Source organism: Acinonyx jubatus, chromosome B4, assembly GCF_027475565.1.
Source record: "Acinonyx jubatus isolate Ajub_Pintada_27869175 chromosome B4, VMU_Ajub_asm_v1.0, whole genome shotgun sequence".
NCBI lineage: Eukaryota > Metazoa > Chordata > Mammalia > Carnivora > Felidae > Acinonyx > Acinonyx jubatus.
In genome coordinates this window covers 121,953,951-121,977,866 of record NC_069387.1, presented here as the reverse complement: position 1 = coordinate 121,977,866, position 23,916 = coordinate 121,953,951, and the positions used below count along the sequence as shown (strand labels likewise).

At 41.7% G+C, this 23,916-nt stretch overlaps 1 protein-coding gene across 3 annotated transcripts in view; it reads right to left on the bottom strand.

The window, feature by feature from the left end:
- Positions 1-23,916, bottom strand: part of TXNRD1 (thioredoxin reductase 1) — a 118,152-nt gene that overhangs the window by 36,208 nt on the left and 58,028 nt on the right. For all 3 annotated transcript variants that reach the window (XM_053226672.1, XM_027070958.2, XM_027070956.2), the window contains 5 exons: positions 23,294-23,370; positions 21,829-21,985; positions 14,943-15,050; positions 12,245-12,340; positions 8,023-8,157 (listed from right to left, as the gene is read on the bottom strand). In XM_053226672.1, the coding sequence (XP_053082647.1) occupies positions 8,023-8,157; positions 12,245-12,340; positions 14,943-15,050; positions 21,829-21,985; positions 23,294-23,370 (573 nt within the window). The remainder of the gene's footprint in view (positions 1-8,022; positions 8,158-12,244; positions 12,341-14,942; positions 15,051-21,828; positions 21,986-23,293; positions 23,371-23,916) is intronic.

Genomic DNA, 23,916 nt, shown 5'->3' with positions numbered 1-23,916 from the left:
CCAAGCTTTTGCAGCCACACTAAGCGTCTAGTAAGACTGGAGGGCCATGGCTTAGGTGAGTCCCCAGGGGATGCAGGACTCACAGAGTGCCCGTATCCTTGTTGGCACACCTGGACAAACCTTTTGGTCAGCCACCCCTTTGATTCCTGAGAAATAACCGCTTTCCTGGTTTTTAATACAAAGAGGAAAAAGTACAAGAAATCAAGGCCACTTTCACTTATGCAAGTCAAAGCAATAACAATCAGCACCAAAACTACCTCTGAATAAAAGGAGAAAATACTTTTATGGACAGAAGGAACATTACTGAGAAAAGTCCTTGGTCCATTTCAATCTTAAAGCAGTGACAACGCCTTTTTACTTCCTGCATCAGCACCTTATCATCAGCACCTTAAAAAATGCAGACCCGATGGACAGTATTTTAAAACATTACAAAAATGAAGCCAGGAGAAAATATGAATGATTCACATTTAAAAAAATAATAAGACACTCATCTGTTAGCAAAGATATGTAAAAGTCTTTGAAACTTTACAAGCTTAAGTTTTACTTCTCAGCGATTATTTTAGAAATAGAACTGGTAGATTTGGATAGAAAACTAAGCCCATCGGGAGCACCTGGGTGGCTCAAGTCCGTTAAGAATCCAAGTCTTGGTTTCAGTTCAGGTCATGATCTCATGGGGTTCATGGGTTCGAGCTCCACACTGACAGCACAGGGCCTGCTTGGGATTCTCCCTCTCCCTCTCTCTCCTGCCCCTCCCCTGCTCACACGCTCTCTCTAAATAAATAAGTAAATAAACTTAAAAAAAAAAAAAAAACTAAGCCCATCAAAAATGCAAGATTTTTTAAAAAAGAGCTCCTATTTTTCTTGTACCAATAACATGCTTATGGTAAAGCATGTGCCACTGTTGATTGGTCTAGATGAGAAAACTAATGAGGTCAATTTCTTATAAGATTTTATTTGTACATAGCTGTTTTAAGAATTTTCGTGTGGAAGTTCCTCAAAAAATTAAAAACAGACCTACCCTATGACCCAGCAATAGCACTGCTAGGAATTTACCCAAGGGCTACAGGAGTACTGATGCATAGGGGCACTTGCACCCCAATGTTTATAGCAGCACTCTCAACAATAGCCAAATTGTGGAAAGAGCCTAAATGTCCATCAACTGATGAATGGATAAAGAAATTGTGGTTTATATACACAATGGAGTACTACGTGGCAATGAGAAAGAATGAAATATGGCCCTTTGTAGCAACGTGGATGGAACTGGAGAGTGTGATGCTAAGTGAAATAAGCCATACAGAGAAAGACAGATACCATATGCTTTCACTCTTATGTCGATCCTGAGAAACTTAACAGAAACCCATGGGGGAGGGGAAGGAAAAAAAAAAAAAGGAGGTTAGAGTGGGAGAGAGCCAAAGCATAAGAGACTGTTAAAAACTGAGAACAAACTGAGGGTTGATGGGGGGGTGGGAGGGTGATGGGTATTGAGGAGGGCACCTTTTGGGATGAGCACTGGGTGTTGTATGGAAACCAATTTGACAATAAATTTCATATGTTGAAGAAAAAAATAAAATAAAATACAAGGAAAAAAAATTTTTCATAAAACACATACTTTAAAAATGAGCATGGAGGCTGCCTCTTCATGCTTTTCTAACCCAACACAGAGAGCACTTACAAAGGTCAAGGGCTGCTGTACCTCAATTCCGGTCTGCCACTACCTCCCAGCCTCACAAGACCCTCCACTCTAGGCCACAATTATGTTGCTAATTAAAACTTCCGATGTTCGGCACTAAGATTCACTTAAAAACATTTCACAGGGGTCTTTTCTAATGTTCTCTCCTCTCGAGCTATTACTTTTCCCCTACGGATAAACTTGGTTAGCTGAAATTACTACTCTAAATGATGTGCAATCAGTTTCCTATTCAATTACTGCTGCTCAGAAGTCCGGAATAAATTATCACCACCCTACCTTCACACTGAATAGCACTAATGCGTTACTGATGCTCCAAGCGTTACAACCCCCCCACCTCCGCCACCTGTACTGACACCACAGTCCTCATAACAAGAGTACTCTCTCCTCCTTTTATAGCAATTCCTCAACTGACGAATCTGTCGGTTTTTCTAAGTAATTACTCCTCAGAACCACAGATCGCTGAGCTGCCCAGGTTATTTTATCAAAACGGTATGAAGACCACTCGAGCGATTTGCTCCGCAAACAACGCACAGCCAGCCAGGGGAGCTGTGACTGGTTCCGAACACTTGAAAACAGTGCTCAGACCAGTTTTTAAATTACTTCCAATCCATCCCGTGGACTAACATTTGTGAAATTCAATAAAAATGTTATTAGAAAATGAAATTTAAAAGGCATGTAGAATTAAAAGCCAAGATCGGATACTGTCAAATAGGTCTTAAAGTTTCTAACCCTTCCTTTTTCATTTCCATCCATACCTCATGTGGACTAGTAACAAACATTCCGGGGGCATTTTGTGTGCCACCTCCCTACAGCATGAGGCTGGACGTGAAAAAAACCAATGGGTCCAGTAGCATATCCAATGACTGCCCAAGCTAGACCCACCATTTAACACGGAGAAAAAGAGTCCCTAAAAATTCCCTACAAATCAAATTTCACTTTCCCTCGATCAAGAAGCTTTAAAAAGTATTTCCAGGGGCGTCTGGGAGGCTCAGTCGGTTAAGCAGCCCACTTTGGCTCAGGTCATGATCTCGTGGTCCGTGAGTTCAAGCCCCGCGTCGGGCTCTGTGCTGACAGCTCAGAGCCTGGAGCCTGTTTCAGATTCTGTGTCTCCCTCTCTCTGACCTTCCCTCGTTCATGCTCTGTCTCTGTCTCAAAAATAAATAAACGTTAAAAAAAAAGTAAGTTTAAAAAAAATTTAAAAAAAAAGTATTTCCATAGTCAAGGGTCAGAACATTTTGGTTTTTCAAAATCTGGTTTCATACTGAGGGGTATAAAAGAAAAATGTACAACTCAGCAGCAAAAAATCCAATAACCCAATTAAGTAATAGGTAGATCTGAACAGACATTTTCCCAAAGACATCCAAATGGCCACGAAAAGATATTCCACATCACTCATCATCAGGGAAATGCAAACCAAAACCACAATGAGATACCACCTGACACCAGTCAGAATGGCTAGTCTCAAAAAGTAAAGAGTAAGTGTTGGTGAGGATGCTGAGAAAAGGGAGCCCTTGTGCACTGTCGGGGGGAATACAAGTTAGCTGCAGCCACTATGGAAAACAACACAGACAGTGGAAAACAACACGGAGGTTCCTCAAAAATTAAAAACAAAACTACGAATGTGATTCAGGAATGCCACTACTGGATATATATCCCCCCCCAAAAACACTAATTTGAAAAGATATCTGCACCCCCATATTCCCTGCAGCATAATAGCTAAGATATACGGAAACAACCTAAATGTCCATCAATGGATAAAGAAAATGTGGTGTGTGGTGTGTGTTACATACACACACACACACACACACACACTAGCCAGCCATAAAAAAGAATGAAACCTTGCCACTTACACACAACGATATGCATGGCCTCAAGAACATTATGCTAAGTGAGATGAGTCAGAGAAAAACACAAACTATACCAGCTCTCTTATATGTGGAATCTAGAAAACAAACAAAACAACAGGGGCGCCTAGGTGGCTCAATCGGTCGAGCATCTGACTCTTGACTTCGGCTCATGATCCCAGGGTCGTGGGATCAAGTCCGTGTTGGGCTCCAGACTCAGCGTGGAGACTGCTTAAGATCCTGTTTCTCTTTCTCTCTCTGTCTCTCTCCCTCACTCATGTGCACTCTCTCTCAAAAAACAAAAACAAACAACATAAAACACAAGCTCACAGAGAAAACAGATTGATGGTTGCAAGAGGCGGGTGTGGGGTGGTGGGAGAAATGGATGAATTATTTTGTTCTTGTTGTTGTTTTTAGTTTACATACGTTTCTTTTTAAGATTTTATTTTTAAGTAATCTCTGCATCTAATGTAGGGCTCAAACTCATGATCCCCAAGATCAAGAGTCGTGTGCTCTACCGACTGAGGCAGCAGGCGCTCCTAAATAAATTTTTTAACAAATCACCAGAGAAGCTTTTTCTTTCTTTCTTTTTAAGTTTTTATTTATTCATTTACGAAATCTCTATCTCCAATGTGGGGCTTGAACTCACGACCCCGAGATCAAGAGGCACATGCTCTTCTGACTGAGCTAGTCAAGCGCCCCAGAGAGGAGCGCTTTCAAACTATGCATCCCTTCCCAGCACACCCTGCAACCCCCTTAGAAAATACTGTAGGGGCACTTGGGTGGCTCAGTCGGTGAAGCATCCGACTCCTGATGCCAGCTCAAGTCATGAACTCACAGTGCATGAGCTCTCTCACGCTCGTTCTCTCAAAATAAATAAACAAACATTTCAAAAGAAAACACTGTAACGATCACCTCGACTGAAGCCACATCTTCTATAATGAAATACCACCAATACCAGTACCGGGTGCAGGAACTCTCCCAAACACTTTCCGCACAGCACTGCTCATCAGCCCTAGGACTTAGACGTCACCTCTGTTTTAGTTAACATGGAGACTAAGGTGCCTGAAAAGCTGGGTGCTGTGGCCAGGTTCACGGAGATCTTGCTGAGACTACAATCCAGCTGTGTGTGTCTCCACCACGCTCATGTTGCCACTTTTTAAATTCCGTGTCAAATGCCGTAGAAGGGGCCTACGAGTGGAGTATCCTTCACACAGCGGCGGGCGCCCGGGGAGCCAGACTGCCTGGGTTAGAATCCTGGTTGTGCCACTTCCAAGCTGGAGAGCCGTGGGCAAGTTATTCAGCCCCTCTGTCCCCAGGGTCCTCCCTCATCTGTCAAATGGAGATACTACTGCCCCCTGCCCCCCCCTCCCCAGGGAATTCGTGTAAGCACTTCCGCAGAGAGCACAGTGCCTGACACACAGGACATCAGCGCCACAGTCAGCATGACTCCCCTGGACTCTTTCTCTACTACTGCTCCCCACTTCACTCCCACACCCTCCCCCTCCCACTTCAAGGAAGCCCACCTCCTAGTTCTCTCTCAAATTCTCAAATCCACCAGGGCTTCTCGATGTCCACTGCCGCCCCCCCCCCCCCCGCCCCGCCCCAGTTCAGGCCGGCACCACATCCTTACTTCCGCATGTGCCTGCTCTGGCCCACGAGGTCCCGTGCCACAGCGTGGCCAGGGATTTCTCCTCACCGCACGTCTGATCACCGCACTCCTGCCCCATCCAACCTTCTCTCGGCTGAACACCAAAGCCCCAGGATAAAGCCCAAACACCCCGCCTCGGTTTACAAGGCCACCGACCTTCCTACCTCCTTTCCTAGCATAGTTTTTTCAACTCTCTCTGGGCTCTCCAAGCTCCAGCAGTGCTGAGGGCCTTCCAGCTGCGTGAAGAAATACGATCCCTCCCACAGAGGCCCTGTATTTACTATTCCCTCTGACTGGCTCTCTACCAGCACGTTTTACTTGTCTCAGACGAGAACTCCCTCCTCCAGACACCACTTTGGATTTCCCTGATCGGGACCTGTCACGCTCCACTGCATCTGGCCCTGGACTCAGCTGCCTCCTGCTCTTTCTTGATCTCATCCTAAATCCCTGCTGTATCCCCAAGCGCCCAGCACAGCTCTACACACAGAACCGCACAACAAACATGTTCACAGAGTGAGACAGCTCCCAATTTTTCTCTCATTCGTCAACCACCAGCTTGGAAAAACAAATTTTTTTAAGCCCCGTCAAAGCAGTGAAACTTTCAGTCTGCAAGCTTCACAGTCATACGGGAACTGACTGATGGAGATGCACAGCAGCAGAGACTCACAGAGGTCCCCGGATGTGCCAGGTGTATCCAGGAGGAGAGGCCTTTGGTTGGCTCCGGGAAGCCCTGCCTCTTCGGCGCATCTCCCCGCCTGGCCGGCGGTCAACCCGCCCGACGCCACCCCGCTGGCCGCTGCCTGTGCGGACGGTGGGAGTCGGTCTTTTAACCAGCCCACCGACAGCTAAGTTCTTTTAACCAGCCCACCGACAGCTAAGTTCAGGTTTAAAAAGTTAGACGCTCACATACGCAAGCTGAGAAGTCTCTTCATCCATGTCAGAGATGGCTGCTGTCGTTTTTAAGTATGGTGGCCTGACTTCTGAAGTTGTAAGTATACTCACTGCTGTGGGTTAAGTCCCCCAGAAAGATACACTCGAGCCCTCACCCCGGGTGCCTGTTAACAGGACCTTATTTGAATAAGGTCAGGCTGGATTCGGGTGGGCCCTAATCCAATGACTGATGTCCTTCTCATAAGGGGAATCCAGACACAGACATGCAGCAGGTGAGGCCACGCACAGGAAGACGGAAGCCGGGATGCAGGAGCGAGCCAAGGAAGGCCCAGGACTGCCAGCGACCACCACGAGCTGGAAGAGGCCAGGCAAGAGTCTTGTCGAGGGCCGTGGGAGGGAGTATGGCCCTGCTGACATTTGATTTCGGACCTCCAGCCTCCAGAACTAAGCGAGAATCAAGTTCTGTTGTGGTAGGCCACCATGTGTGTGGCACTTTGTCACATAAGCCCTAGACGAGTGGAGTTCGTACACTAATGTTCTCACTAAAAGAGTTTTTGAAAAAAATGAGGCTACTTGGCTCCCTCCCTAGGCAGAGACAGCCTTAGTCATTACACAGAACGAAAGACATACTCACCGTACATTCTTTAAGAGCTTCAATCTACACTCTTTTCAATTTGGGGTCACATTTTTAAAAGTTTGGTTTTATTTCACAAAAAGAGTAGTTTTCTGTGAATAACGTCCTGGTCACTAGACCTGTTCATACTGTGTGCTTTCACCCTAGCCAGGTGCATATGAACACAGAGGAAGACACTGCCCCTGACCACAGGAAAGGCAAAGCCAAAGGAAACCAAAACCCTCTTCCAGGTCGTAAAGCCAACATTTCACACGCTCAGCAAAGACTTCAGTTGTTCAAGGGCAAAAAGAACAGAGACCAACCAGTTAACGAGCTCCTGGACGAAATCAGGCAGGAACGTGCACACCTGTGTGCGTGTGAGCACACGTACGCCCTGGAAACCACGGACGGTGGGGGCCAGGTAACGGCTACAATTTTCAAGTCCGTATCCTAAGCTGGACTCATATAAGCTACCTCCCCCCAACCTTCACCAGTCTCCAAAGGAGACACATTTGTGGTTCGCGAGCCCTACGTGGCAGTAAGCAGCACGCCATTCAACTCTGGCATGACCCCAGACAAGCATGAAGAAACACGGACACCCACAGGCCCAGAGCGGTCGACTTCCAGTTCTACTGTTTGCTGCATCTTTCAAAAGCATCACTTTCGGGGCGCCTGGGTGGCTCAGTCGATTAAGCGTCCGACTTCGGCTCCGGTCATGATCTCACAGTTCATGAGTTGGAGCCCTGCGTCAGGATCTGTGCCGACAGCTCGGAGCCTGGAGCCTGCTTCGGACTCTGTGTCTCCCTTTCTCTCTGCCCCTCCCGGCTTGTGCTCGCTCTCTCAAAAATAATAAACATTAAAAATTTTTAAAAAAATAAATAAAGGCATCACTTTCAAATCTCATCCTTTGACACCAAAAGCTAAAGAGGCAGACAACATCCTTTAGCCTCGAGATGGCTCTGGGACACCTAGGACTGAAGCTCTTTCCGGGTATGAATGGCACCAGTCGCTGCCAGCCATGAAAATAACTGAGGAGACGCGATAAAAGGTTGAATCTCTGTAAATAAATCCCCACCATCATTCCTACCATTTAATAGCATGCTACCACTACCTAGTTCCCATCAGGAACGAAAAATATTTGGAAAAGGAAAAATGGTTTCTAGACCCAAGGCTTTTTTGAGGTACCCAATCACGAGCTGAACTGTAAGGATGCACAGAAGTAGCTGCACTGTAGCAGAAAGACCCCAGCTTCAGTTCAGAGCGCTACACCCTCCACTTGCCAGCCAGGCGACGGGCACTTTTAAACAGAGCTGTCGACGCACGGGTGACCCACCTCTGCACAGACGGGGTGGATCCCGATGGTACTATCCAGCTGCATTTTGGTCAGTCCACACTTGAGCGCAGCTGCAAAGCCTTGCGTAACCTCTCCAGCATTTGGACCCAGTACGTGGAAGCCGACAACACGTTCCTAAGATATAAAATAAAGGAAGACGGTCACACTGATTCTTTCCCCCTTAGCAGACTAGCGTGTTAACCCTGTGTATTCTAAAACCCTGTTCAGAAATGATCAAAGACTTATATTTACAGTTGCCAAAAGCGATTTGGGCTGAAGATACTCCAACATGGGCCAACAGAGTGTGGTGGTTACATCAAGCAAGAAGGAAGAGACAAGAGCCGGCCTCGAGCGATGAGGGGGAAAATCATTAAAAGCCAACACGTATGCAACTCCATAAGCACCAAAATGTTCTGGAAAATGTTTTCAAAGGGGCAGATGTGTCCTCATCTCCTTTATTTGGTTGTCTCAAGGCTCCACATAGACTATCTATGATAGCTGGAACGTTTAAAAGCAGCCATTTAGGGGCTCCTGGCTGGCTCAGTCAGTGGAGCATGCGACTCTTGATCTTAGGGTTGGGAGTTCAAGCCCCATGCTGGGTGTAGGGATTACTTAAAATTAAAAAATAAATAAATAAACAAAATCTAAAAAAAATTAAATAAAGAAAAGCAGTCACTTAAATTTAAAAATCATTTTAACTAAGGCTTTGGGGGTAGACAGCACAGTTAAGACTTAAGATGCTTCCAATCTGAAAACATTTCTGAAACCAATAGAGAAATGTTTGGCAATTCTGAAATACCTATATGGAAATTACTTTGAATAAACTCTATATCCCAGACTCTGGCTACCTCTGCCAAGGGCAGAGAAATCTGATGCATCCTAATGTTCAGATTTTCATGACTGAGCTATATTATCTAGTCCAATCTCCTCATCACAGATGAGGCAACTCAGGCTGCGGGGTGCAGAGCCTTATCTAAGGTTCAATCGCTGCCTGGGAAACAGTTGCCAAAGTATGGTAATATAGTCCACGATGGACTCTCACATTATTCATCCTGCCAATCAGGGGTTTAGAGTATGGATAAAGCACAAAACACACTGCACTGAAAATAAACTAGATTTGCATCTGATAATATGAGTAGATCTCAAAAAAAGAGATATATCAAAGTTGCAGGCTTGTCTTTTTAGCTGAGGATACCATTCTTAATTAAACCACAATGCATAATATTTAACAGGGAGCAAACATAAAACCGTGAACAGGGGAGACACTCCAGGACAGTGTTGCCTCTGGGGCAAGGAGTGAGGAGTACAGGATCGAGAAGGAATACAAAAGTTTACACAGGCATAGGATAATGCTTAATAGCATGGGATCAACACTGCCTGGGACTGAGTTCCACTGCCATTAACTACGCAAGTAGCCTGAGCACACTTACTTAACTTCCATGCGCTTCAGTTTCTTCATCAATAAAACAGGAATAACAACAACACATACTGCACAGGACTATGTAAGAATTAATTAAGTGAAACCATGTAGATTTCTAAGAAGTACAGGGTACACAGTAAGTGCTCAAAAAACATAGGCTATTATAAATTTCCTCTGTCATGGTTTCCCTCTTTCAAGAGAAAAGCTCTGAAGCAAATACATCAAAATGTTAACATTACTGAATCTGGGTGGTAGGTACTTTCCCTATCTTTCTGTAAATGTTAAAGATTTCATATTAAAAAAAAGAGAATAGCATACAAAAAGAAGCAAAGCCTAGCAGATACTAAATACTGGAAAAACCAAGCACATGTAGACACTGTGAAATGACTGACTCAAAGCGAATAAAGCATATGTCCCAAGCATGGTCAAGTTCTAGAAGCATGCTTTTGTTTAAGACTGCTCATGACAGGGCACCTGGGTGGCTCAGTCGGTTGAGCAACTCTTGGTTTCGGCTCAGGTCATGACGTCACAGTTTATGATTTTGAGCCTACACCGTCAGCACGAAGCATTGCTTGGGATTCTCTCCCATTCTTGCTGCCCTTCCCCCACTCACACGCATTCACATGTTCTATCAAAATAAATACACTTAAAAAAACAAAAGATTGCTCATGACCAAAGAACAATGACAAGTATTCATCTTTTCTAATGCTATCTTTGCCAATGAAAATAGCTGAGAGTAAGACCACCCTACTTATGGCCTCGACTATTTTAATTAATTGGGCTCATTAATAGTGAAAACTACTCTTTATATTATATTTAAAAAGTGTTACTTGAACAAATGACACAACAGTGAAAAAAAAGGCCAAAGAACTACAGGGGCGCCTGGGTGGCTCAGTCAGTTAAGTGTCCGACTTTGGCTCAGGTCACGATCTCATGGCTCATGGGTTCGAGCCCTGCATCAGGCTCTGTGCTAACAGCTCAGAGCCTGGAGCCTGCTTCGGATTCTGTGTCTCCCTGTCTCTCTCTCTACCTCCCTGGCTCATGCTCGCACTCTGTCTCTGTCAAAAATAAATAAACTTAAAAAAAAAAAAGAAAAAACACCGAAGAACTACATACAGTTAAAACAAATTTGCTTGGTTTGAAGGAAAATGTTGAGGTTCAATTGACTGCTACACGCAACTGAACCAGCTCTTGCTAGAGGCAGAGATCGGACTGCCAGCAAGAACATCAGTTTCCCCTTGTGTCCACAGTAGCACGATAGCTAATGTATACGCTCATACAAATACTTTTAATAAAACTTCTGTCTGCAAAGAAAAAAACTGCATAAAAGTGTTCTTTATGTCAACTGTGTCCCAGTACATTCATTTATTAAATGCATCTAGGATGAGCTTTGTTGTAAAGGATCCAGGCTTTCCTGTACTACTGTCTGGAGTAGTAGTTTCTAAACAGGACACATGGTTTAATTATATTCAAATCTCAAAATAAGAAAAGTATGAGTTTATTGGGCTTTTGACTCTGGATTCTTTAGCACCATTTACATTTTTACTCAGGACTTTTTTTTGAAAGGTAAGATCCCAACGAAGTTAGAAATACCGCTTCTCGAAAGATGTGTACATACATACATGTGTTATGAGTTACAATATAAAATGCGGACGGGGCGCCTGCGTGGCTCAGTCTGTTAAGTGGCCGACTTCGGCTCAGGTCATGATCTCGCGGTTTCTGAGTTCGAGCCTTGCATCGGCTCTGTGATGACAGCTTGGAGCCTGGAGCCTGCTTTGGATTCTTTGTCTCCGTCTCTCTCTGCCCCTCCCTGACTCGCACTCTGTGTCTCTCTCCCCTTCAAAAATAAATAAACATTAAAAAAAAATTTTTTTTTAAAGGGGGGGTTGCCTGGGTGGCTCAGTAGGAAGGGCATGCAACTCTTGACCTCAGGGTCATGAGTTCAAGCCCCATGTTAGGTGTAGAGATTACTTAAGTAAATACATATTTAATAAATAAATAAAATAAAATGGGGACAGCAGTCAAAAAAGGACTGATGGGGCGCCTGGGTGGCTCAGTCGGTTGAGTGTCTGGCTCTTGGTTTCAGCTCAGGTCATGATCTCGTGGTTTGTGGAGCTCGAGTCCCCCATCAGGCCCTGCGCTGACAGCATGTAGCCCGCTTGGGTTCTCTCTCTCTCTCCCTCTGCCCCTCCCCCTGCTCGCTCTCTCTCTCTCTCTCTCTCTCTCAAAAAGAATTAAACTTAAAAAAAAAAGAGAAGGAAAAAAAAAAGACTGAAAACCAACAATTTACTCAATCATCGTGTAGGTGTGGAAACAAACCCTATGAGGTCAAGGAGTCCGCCACAGGCCTTCAGCTACTGGTTGACATGCAGCGGCAGGCAACAAAATCTGAAACCAGAACCCAATTAAGAGCTCTTCCTATTACACTTTTCTCATTAGTGCCAGCTGCTTAGGATACAAACTTGTGTAACTCCGTTTATATCTTCTCATTTTTAGACAGTGACTTCACTGCTTTCCTTTTATAAACACAAACATCAGTTCTCAAATCGTCTCTGCGGTCTTCGCTCCGCAAGTTCTGCCTGCCTGCCTGCCTACCAAGGGCAGAGCCCTGTGCCAGTGACACTGAGTGGAGATCAAGCGCATCACCATGACCCCTGCCCTCAGATAATGTCCACTCAGCTGGGGAGACCAACAGGTGAAGTACGAAAGGAATGCAATGTATATCATGGGATCAAAATAGAACCACATAGTAAAAACAAAATGAAATTACTGGAGAAAGGATTAAATGAGGATTTCACTTACACTGTCTTTGATATTACAGATTATTTTTGCATAACACTTATTGTTATCTCTTGATGGAATCGTCCATTCCAATGGCCAAAAGTAACTATGGTAAACCTAAAAAGATACAAACACAATTGAGACCCATTACCGTAAGAAACATGTTTGTCAAACACCCGGTGTGGTTTGAAAACACTGGAGGCTCTCTGATACTTTCATTAAAGAATAAAATTCATGGAATAAACAGGAATTTGGTAGAAGGTAAATGACCTTAAACTTGTGGTTAAGCCTCTTTGCTATAAGCTCATCCCTTAATTACATCTCAACCTGAGAAGAATAAACCTTAAGTAATGATAACGACAAAGAGCAGACAAATGAGAGAAAGAAGCCAGGTAAATACTTGCTGTCTTCCATCAAAAAAAAAAAGAAAAAAAAAAAAAGGAAAAAAAACCCCAACACTATCTTGTATAGAAATGACAACTTTGGGCAAGAAACAAGCAAGGTGCCAGGAACAATTAGAGCAATTATCTAGCTCCTTGCTTAATGCTTCCAAAGACATTTCCTCCTTTGGCATTATTCACCAAAGGAAGGAGAGAAGAAGAGAGGGAGGAAGATGAGAAGGTGGAGGGACGCAGATATTTTTATTGATATTTCAGAAACTTAAGTCTGGGCGACTACAGGGATTTGTTTTCCTCCTCCAGCTGCTACCCTCAATTCAAAATATATATTGTTGGCTACCTCTTAAAAACTTAACTGATTATGTAGCTATTATAGTGTTCTTCAAGGTTGCAATGCAATGTGAATTTTTTTTTTTTAATGTGGGTTACAAAACTGAATATAGTGTCATAGTATCACACCAATTATGCAGGGAAAAGATAATTAAAGAAATTACCCCAAATTGCTAGCAACTGCTGTGTTACAGACATTAGTCTATGGGTAACTGTTTGCTATTTCCATTTTCAAAATTTCAACTGAAATGTATTACTTTTATAACGAAAAACGCAAATTCTAATAAAATGAAAGCCAAAGCCTGTCAAGAAATATGAAATACACATTAAGAACCTCAAATTTTAAGTACCTTTCAATAGAAATCTATCCTCAGAAAATAATCTAGAGAAATGGACAATGAATTATGAAGATGTTCATCATTCTATTTGTAATGGTGAAAAACTAGAAACAATGTAATAAAAGTATGGCTTAAATTATCGTATAGCATCCAAAAATGCAGAAGTCATTTTTTAAAATGCTGTTTTTAGGGGAAAATGCTCATGACCTAATATTAAATGCACATAACTTAATCACACTTCAAAAAAAAATTAAGACATATGTACCTACAATTATACATGCACACGTATATATACACTATATAAACACATAAATATTTTGAAAAACTAGAAGAAAATATGCCAAAATATTAATAGCAATGATCTCTTCTTGAATTAAAATTTCTTTACATTTTCCTAATTTTTCAAACTTCCTATGAGGATATACTATTTTTACAATCAGATGTTACTAACGTGATACTGATTAGATCAAGATATTACTACTGATGCATATAATAAGAAAAAGATTTAAGAGATTTAAAACAGACTTTTAAGGGGCGCCTGGGTGGCTCGGTCGGTTGAGCGTCCGACTTCGGCTCAGGTCACGATCTCACAGTCTGTGAGTTCGAGCCCCGCGTCGGGCTCTGTGCTGACAGCTCAGAGCCTAGAGCCTGTTTCAGATTCTGTCTCCCTCTCTCTCTGCCCTGCCCCTGTTCATGCTCTGGCTCTCTCTGTCTCAAAAATAAATAAACGTTAAAAAAAAAAAAATTAAAAAAAAAAAACCAGACTTTTATGTCATAAAATTTACTCTGATTTACAAATCTGGTCTTTTAGAAGGTTTTACTGGTAACTTTTTTCCTAAATGATTTAAAGCAGCAATCCCTTTGGGTAGCATTGTATACATACAAATAGCGTATTTCTTGCGCATGTTCCTTGACTGTGGCAAAGTTACTAGAAGGTAATGATACAAAAATACCCAACTATTGTTATTAGAGTGGTAAAAATGTAGTTAATTTTTAGTTTTCTTCTTTGTATTTTCCTGTATTTTTCCTATTTCCAGCAATATTGTTTTAATAATAAAAAGAACTAGTTAAAGTGGTTTTAAAAAGCAGAAGGAAGGGCACCTGGGCGGCTCAATCGGTTAAGCGTCCAACTCTTGGTCTCGGCTCAGGTCATGACCTCACAATTCATGGGTTCAAGCCCCACATCGGCCCCTGCACTGAATGTGGAGCCTGCTTGGGATTCTCTCTCTCCCTCTCTCTGCCCCTTCCTCTGCTCTCTCTCTCAAAAATAAATTAAAAAAAAAAAAGTAGTCTGTCTGGGTCAACTGACAGAATTGGAAAATGAAAGGTAGATCTTAACCTTCCTAAAAAGGGTAACTATACAGTGGTTACTTAAGAAAATACCCTGTTCACGGGAAGCACACACATGAAGAATTCAGGAGTAAAAAGGCATTTAACTTGCTTACCAAACGTGGAGGAAAAAATAATACACACAGACACACAGAAATAAAGAAAGAATACTAAAGTTTATATAAAATAAGTGGGCAAAATGTTGACAGCACACGTCTGTATTATAGGTCTTTGTGCTACTTTTCACCCTTTCTGTATGCTTGAAATTACTTTTAATTTTGAATAAAAAGTAGTAGTAGCTTAACAGAGGAGGGTGTAACTTACCTCAATGTTTTCTTCCCCAAATTTCTCCACAGCCTTCTCCTCAGAAAGACCACAAGCACCATACTCCAAAGGAGTAAACACAGTTGTCGGAACATTTTCATAGTCACACTGGTTCAAAATGAAGAGAAGAGTTACAACAGGAGAAATTGTAACCCAAAAAAGGGTGTATGGCAAAAAAGGTTCAAACTTAGGAGGGGAAAGCAGACTAATAAATTTCTACCAAAAGTATGGGAAGTCAGAAACCCAAATATCAGACCTACTGTGCTGAGAACCATCAACTCATGTGATCATTTCAGGAAAGGTGTGAAACCTGGCAAGACCAGTCATGCCTGCCCCGTCCGTCAACCAACCGATGTCAACAAGGACACACTGCTTCTCCCTTTATCAAGCAGCCAAAAACAAGACGAGTGCACCCGACGCTAAGAGTCTCATCTTGGTGACAGGAATTAACAGACTTCTTTTGGGAAATCAATGAGGTAACGCCTATTAAGAGCCATAAAAACATTCTTTACCCTTGTGCCAAGAACCCCACTCTTAGCATTCTATAATAATAATTTACCGTCTAGAAAAAGCTACGTGCGTTAATGGAGCACTCTGCAGCACTCAATAGCGGCTGTCTCTTGGGATTAGCAAATCCCAAGGGCAAACAGGAAAGTGGTTCATACTCTCAGTGTATCATTATGCAGCCACTGAAGCGGGAATGAAGACTACAGAAACAGAAAAAGTTAGTGACAGTATTTCCAAAGCATATTTTATGATGTTAACAGTGCAGATGACTAAAGGGTTCTGAAGTCAAACAAGTCTGTGAAGCGCTGGATTAAGCAAATAAACAGGTTTCTCTACTACTGATTTCTCAGAGCCTTCAGTATACAGATGTGAATTGTGGAAAAGGTATTATGTAAGTGCCAAACACGTTTGTAAATGCTAGTGGGTAAAAATCTACCAGTCACATTTGTACACAGAGGTGAGCCTAATAAGTAACATTCTGCATTTAAAATATTGGAAATTCAATTCTCAATTCTCATTCTTTAAAACACTAGTGTAAAAATCTTTAAAATGTGTCTCCCTCTAGAAACAATAAATATAATTCTTTTTCTCTAAAAAGAGCATAAACCCTTGGAATTCTGAATCAAAAGTAAAGGTAGGGGCGCCTGGGTGGCTCAGTCAGTTGAGTGTCCAATTTCGGCTCAGGTCATAATCTCATGGTTCGGGTTCGTGAGTTCGAGCCCCGCATGAGGCTCTCTGCCATCAGCAAGGAGCCCGCTTCAGATCTTCTGTCCCCCCACCCTTCTCAAATAGAAATAAACTTAAAAAAAATAAAACAAAAGTGAAGGCAGACATCCACGTACAGCCATAATGGTATGCCAGGGACCAATTTACTTTCCTGCTGTCAACAACTAGACCACCAAACAGCAGGCGACAAACACTTCCAGACACGGGACGACAGGCAGTGCGGGACTGTGATCTTGACAGAAGGGAAACAAATGAGGCGAGCCTGGAGATTTCTCTAGTTTACTGCCCAGAGCACTTCCTGAGGACTGGGTGCAACAAGAGGGAAACCGAACAGAGCACAGCCGTATCTCTGAGTTACGGAGGCTGGAAGCTGCAGGGCGGAGACCCCGAGGGCAGAGCTGCACAAAAAGAACTCTTGACATCTGCAGAGATTTGGGCTGAGAACTGATCTGTAAATGTGTCACAAGAGGGATTCAAGGGTGAGTAAAGAACCACGGGAGAGCGGTAAGCAGCAGGCCCCCAGAGCCTTATGGGACTGGAAATAGTTTCGGTTCCCTGAAGCCAAAGCAGAAAGAATTCATAAAGTAAGAGGAATGGGGTGGAGTTCTCCAAAAGGCATCAGTTTAGCGGTGGAACCAAATCAGCCCTAGATAAAAGGTGGTTATTGGCAGGCCCTAAAAAAGCTTTTAAAAGCAAGTTACAAAAGGATAAAACTAATTCCATGTACCTTAACAGGCTGTCAGAGCAAAATTGAACACCATATAAAGGAATTCAATAAAACCTGGCACCCAACAATGTAAAATGTTCAACATACAACGTCCACATCCTTCCAAATTAACAAGACATGCAAAGGAGCAAGAACATGTGAGCCAATACCATGAAACATCAATGAACAGAAAGAGACACTGAAAAACAGATGACAGAATTAATAGAGGACATTAAATGAGCTACTATAAATATGTAGAAAACTGAGAAAAACATGAACTTCCTGAGGAGAGAAAAGGAAAACATTTTAAATAAAACTAGTAGAGATGAAAAAACCCAGTTGAAGCGCAAATTACACAATACAGAATTAATAGCCTAAGAAGTGGAGAAATCAGCAGACTTGAACTTGATCAGGCTCTCTAAGAAAATAATGCGCAGAAAGGGGTGGGGGGAAAGAACATGAAAAGAGCATCAGAGACCCATAGGATAATACTGAGTGAACCAACATTCATTAACTGGAGGCTGAGGGGAAAAAATAACTTGATGACAAAGGCAAACAGATAAACCCAAGAATCCTGACAAATCTTAAGCAGAATAAATATAAGAAAAAGCATGCCAACACATACAATAATTTAGCAGTTAATTGCTAAAAATCACTGATAACAAAAAAAATCTAAAGAAGAATAAAGATAACAATGATAGCATACTTCTGTTCAGAATCTATGCAACCAGAAATAGTAGGCAAATTGTTAAAATATTTAAAGAAACACAGTAAGTCTAGAACTCAATATTCAGCAAAAATATCTCCCCCCCTCAAATGGAAGTAAAATAAACAACAACAACAAAAACCACCACCAACAACAACAAAGAGGAGAAAAGGAATTCACTAGGGGCAGACACACACTAACTGTGAAAGGAAATTCTTCAGGCAGAAAAAGGTGTATCAGATGGAAATCTGCATTCACATAAAAAGACCAGTTTCTTCCAGGTTCCAAAATGCAGTTTCCAATCGACTTAAATGACCGTTGTGGCCTAGCCTGGAAAATGTAATCCTCGTTTCTAACACTTTTATCTGGAAAGCGTACTCGGCAGTTTTCACAACAATCAACTTAATGAACTTTTAAAGATATGTGTACTGTAGCTACTCCAGAGTTTCCACAGAAAATATTATATATATATATATATATATATATATATATATATATATATATATATACACACACACATACTTCTAAGTAGTCTCCACACCCAACACAGGGCTTGAACTCATGACTCTGAGATCAAGAGTTGCATGCTCTACCAAATGAGTCAGCCAGGTGACCATAAAACATTTTATATTTACTATAAAACTGAGTTAACTAATAAAGTAGCACCTTAATAATAAAGATGCTAATGTTTACTCTTTATAAATTTCAAGTGTTTGAGAGCAATTCTAAAAAGATCCAAGAGAAAACAACGGTTCACTCTGCTGAAGTGCCCATCACACTGTGCTTTAAAGTTTGTACATGTATCTTACAGTGGGCTTTTTTTTTTTTTAAAAAAAAAAAAAGGGCTTAGTGGCATATCTGTCATCCACAGGCTGACTCAGCTTTATAGTCTGTTCTCTATCAGTTTTTGAAATGATAAAAGCTTTTTTTTCATTCCTTCATTTGTGTTCCCTAAAGAATGGAATATTTAGTATTTAGTGGCAAATATTTTTAAGTTTTGAAAATGATGTTAATCATTATTAAGTGTTAAAAAGGTTCAGTTAAATTTTCCCGATGTATTTTCCACTTCATTTAGGAAAATTACACATTACAGAGGTGTTTGCAAATTGGTAGATTCTTTAAAAGCCTGGAGATTGGGGTGCCTGGGTGGCTCAGTTGGTCAAGCATCCAACTTTTGGTTTCGCCTCAGGTCACGGTCTCCCAGCTTCGTGGGGTTGCCCTGCATCGGGCTCAGCGCTGACAGCGCAAAGCCTACTTGGGATTCTCCTTCTCTCCCTCTCTCTCTGCCCCTTCTCCACTTGTGCTCTGTATCTCTCAAAACAAATAAATTAAAAAAAAAAAAAGTAAGGAAACATCATTCCTATCCCATCCCCTATTCTTCTATGATCTATACCTTCCAAATCTTCTTTCTTAGGCAATAAATCATCATGAGTAAGACAGCAGTACTACAGGGGCCCACCTGGGTGGCTCAGTCGGTTAAGCGTCCGACTTCGGCTCAGGTCATGATCTCACAGCTGATGAGTTCGAGCCCCTTGTCGGGCTCTGTGCTGACAGCTCAGAGCCTGGAACCTGGAGCCTGGAGCCTGCTTTGGATTCTGTGTCTCCCTCTCTCTCTGCTACCCCCCCCCCCATGCTCTGTCTCTATCAAAAAATAAATAAGGGGCGCCTGGGTGGCGCAGTCAGTTGGGTGTCTGACTTCAGCCAGGTCACGATCTCGCGGTCCGTGAGTTCGAGCCCCGCATCAGGCTCTGGGCTGATGGCTCAGGGCCTGGAGCCTGTTTCCGATTCTGTGTCTCCCTCTCCCTCTGCCCCTCCCCCGTTCATGCTCTGTCTCTCTCTGTCCCAAAAATAAATAAAAAACGCTGAAATAAATAAATAAATGAATGAATGAATGAATGAATGAATGAATGAATGAATGTAGGGGCGCCTGGGTGGCTCAGTCGGTTAAGCGTCCGACTTCGGCTCAGGTCGTGATCTCACAGTCCGTGAGTTCGAGCCCCGCATCGGGCTCTGTGCTGACAGCTCAGAGCCTGGAGCCTGTTTCAGATTCTGTGTCTCCCTCTCTCCGACCCTCCCCCATTCATGCTTTGTCTCTCTCTGTCTCAAAAATAAATAAAGGTTAAAAATAAAAAAAAAAATTTTTTTTAAATAAATAAATAAATGTAAAAAAGAAAAAAAAAAGACAGCAGTACTGGAGACTTCCATTTATGCTTTGGCTGCCTACCAGCCTTGTGACTTTGCACAGTTACCTAATCTCCCTGGACTGTGTCAGCAATCTCCATAGCTGCCCTGAGGCTGAATGAGACAATGCATACAAAGCACTTAGCACATTACCAGGCATGTCCCAAGTACTCAAACGTCACACTCTGTCTCCTTTCCTCTGAACACTCTTGGGAAGCGATGAGGAATAGATGACAGCAATTTTGGAGGAAGGCACGAACACCCACAATTCAATCTGGGCTCTCTTAAAATCCCACAAGGGATTAAACTCAGCCAGGTGTTTATGTTAAGCTAAACTTTTCCATAGACAGCTGCTTCTTCGGGAGACAGGCAGGCATGGATTCCCTCACCTCTCTGATATGTGCTAACGTTCTCACACACATTGGGCAAAATTAAAGGAATTATGCAGTTGCTTAAAAAAAAATATGTGATTTCCCCCAATACATTTAACCTTGATACCTGCTGGCATTTCGACTTTATTTACTACACTGATGAACAGACCAGTAAGATTTCAAACTCAGAGACCTGAGCAGCACCTGTTGATCTTCCTATTTGGTCAAGCATCTGTCTTATTATTAGACTACAGATAAGGAAAAAAACAAAAAAGAGTCTTTTAATTTTAACTTACATTAAATTCTGACGTTGATAAAAGCTTCTGGCCCTCTCAGAAAACACCTGCTCTACCGAGCAGAGGACAGAATACAGCACCACACCCACACATCGAAGGCTGTCTATGTCCAAAGCGGGTGCAAACATTCAGGAAAGGTTTTGAAGAGTTTTGTGCTACTTTTAACTTCAAATTTATTTAGGAGTAGATTTTTGTAAGTGCTCCCTTTGGTTATTGTTGGTATATAAAAATATCTCCACTTTAGGGAAACACAAAGACACAGGGTCAAGAGCAAATCAAATGCATCTCAAGCTGTATCTGTAGATACGCTTTTCTCAGTTTACTGGTCAGTAACTGCAACAATGAACACAAAACAGGACTCACTCAAAGAAGCAGTTAAATGTACCCCAAACAGTAATATGAACCAGATGCTATACGTCCTGGATGATCAGACAATCTGGGATTCAAACTCTTTTTAGCCTCAATCCTGTTCATTTCAAAACATGAGGTCTTATTATACGATTATGCAAACTAACCCCAGGTGCACTGGGAATGCTTGTCACAAATTTGCCAAGCTGTGTTCTTTGAGGTTTCTGTTCCCGAAACCAACATAAATCAACCCATGATGATTATGTGCAAGAAAAATGGGTAGCGACTAAATTATTTACAATCTATGCTCCTGGAATCCTTTCAAAAAATTAATTAGGGAGGGAATGTTGGTAATGAGGAAGGCCATGCATGTATGCAGGCAGGGACTAACACAGGAAATCTCGGATCTTCATCTCAATTTCGCTGTGAACGTGCAACTGCTCTAAAAAATAAGCTTAAAAAATAATCAGAATATATTTATTCCTTCCATGACATCTAGTCTCATGAAACATACTTAAGAGTTTCAATTTCCTACAATGACTAAAAAAATCACTTTAAAACATTAATATAACACATTAAGCATTCCAAGAGCAGAAGACATATTTTTAGAAAGGACAGGGTAATAAAGCCTGAATTCTGGTTTAAGCAGCTCTGCACATGATTACCACCTAGATCCCCAAATCCTTGTATAGCCTAGATAGGTGTCATAAAAAGATTTAGAAAATTATACTGAAATTGGCAACAATGAAATTAGGGTAAAATCCAACTATTATGAGAATATGGAACACAATAATAGTGCTGAAACTTGATTAGTCAAGCTCATTTTTTCCCAGTGTGATTCCAGGGATGACAATTTTCATAACAAAGTCACAAAGACACAGCAGTCTTAACGATGTCTTGTTTGGAATACAGTTAATAGAGCACATGTAGGATGCCACCAGCAAGAGAACTAAATTATTCAAGACCTGGAAAACTTCACAGCTACCCCTAGAGAACTAGTGGTGTTACTAAAACCAGTATCAACAGGTGTCAGCCACAAGCTCACCTTGATATTGGAGCCAGCATAGAGCCTCTGAGCCAGCAGTCTCCCTGCCTGGATTGCTACTGGGGTGAGCTCGAGCTTCCCCTCCAATATATCGCCGATGGCATAGATATAAGGCACGTTGGTCTGCTCTTCATCTGTGACAGGTATTTTTCCAGTCCTGAAGATTCATTCAGTTAAAATCATCAATTACTCCTATTAATTAAGTGGAACAAAAAAATTCCCCTTTCTCCCAAAGAAGCCAAAATTGTGACTCTAGCAAAGGGCAGCATTCTAACGTATTATTTAAAAATACATACATACCTACATACATAAAATAAAATGAAAATAAATGAGTATTTTAAAAGCTTAGAGACAATTCTGGAATAAGAAAACTGTAAGAAAACCTGGGAGAAAACTACAACAGAGTGGTTAAGAATATGTGTATTCTAAACTATAGGTCTGTTAGTTGTCACCTCTATGATGTTGGGAGGGCTATTTAATATCTCTGAGTTTTATTTTCCCACCTATTAATGCGAACAATAATAATGAGAACACTGTAAGAAGAAAAGGGATGCCATCAACTACCTTAAGGGGCTGTGAGGATTAAATGAAAATAGGTACAAAATATTCAGCACAACGGTCCACGGCTCACAGTAAGTGCAGAATAAGTGTTAGCTGTTTCCATTATATAAAATCTAAGCTTTGGACCCCCTGGAAATAGGCTAGCGTGTTTATTATGCTGGTGCAATATTTGGTCTGCTAAATCTTATTGGTGACCTCAACAATTCTGTCTGTCTACCCTAGTTAAAAAATAAGTAAAACAAAAATCCTCACACTAAGATTAGGAAGTCTCTTCTCCAGAATAGATGTTATTCCTAGAAGGGACAAAAACAAAACAAAACAAAACCACCTTTATTTTTTAGCTTCCAAGGCAGTTCCCATTCACAGCACTTGTTTCTATTTGGCTGTAAGGAAGGTGATATTGGGAAATACCCCAGACAGCAGATAAGCAGATACCACTGAGTCTCAGTTATCTCCTCTACTGCTATAGGCCAAAGGATTTTAACTTCAACCCTTGCAAGTTTTTCATACTTGTAGCTGTCACTAGAAATGCAGTGACCACTCATCATCCTAAAACTTAGTAGCTCTCAACATGGTTCAGATCTACGTATTATTTAGTAAAGCTCAAAGTACATGCCTGCAATTAACTGGGGGGTTAGACTCTTTTATTCTATACACTGCACATTAAAGAAACAAACTGCAAGCCGCCCTATCTTCCACTTAGATTTTGAAAAGGAAAAAACAAAATAAAACAAACAGAAAATACCAACGTGAGTGGCACTGAAGGAAGAGATCTCTAGGCTTAAAAAGGGAAATCTTCAACTATGATAAAAACTAACTCTAACAATCTAAAACTCCACTATTAATCAGTATTATCAACAACTGAAATAATATTCAGTAAGACACAATAAAATTGTTTTCTTACTTGTCATTTATCTTTACCCCCACGGTTTCTAAGCCAAGTTTTCTTGTGCAAGCGTCTCTTCCTATTGCCAGCAATACCTGAAAAAGTATTAATATGCCAGGTGAGTATGATTAAAAAGACTTCACGTAAGTTACTTAATCATTAAGCTACTCTGATTTCAGTTTCCAGACCTGTAAAGAAATATTTCATTAAGAAAATAACGTAAGAGTTTATGGGGCACCCAGGTGGCTCAGCCAGTTAAGTGTCTGACTCTTGGTTCCAGCTCAGGTCACGATCTCAGTTTGTGGGTCTGAGCCCTGAACTGGGCTCTGCACTATCAATGGACAGTGCGGAACCTGCTTGGGATTCTCTCTCTTTGCCCCCCCCCCTCTTTCTCTCTCAAAATAAATAAACTTAAAAAAAATGCAAGAGTTTAAGCAAATTAAAACAAACAAACAAAAATCCCTTGAACAGGATATAGCAGAAATCCTCATCCATTGATTAAGAAAAAAAGTTAGCAATTCCTTTATAAATCTAGTGAAGTTCACGGACAAAGACAACATAGCCTATGACTGAATTAAGTTTTTTTTTTTAAGATTTTTTTTTTTTTCTAAAGGTTTATTTTTGAGAGAGAGGGACAGAGT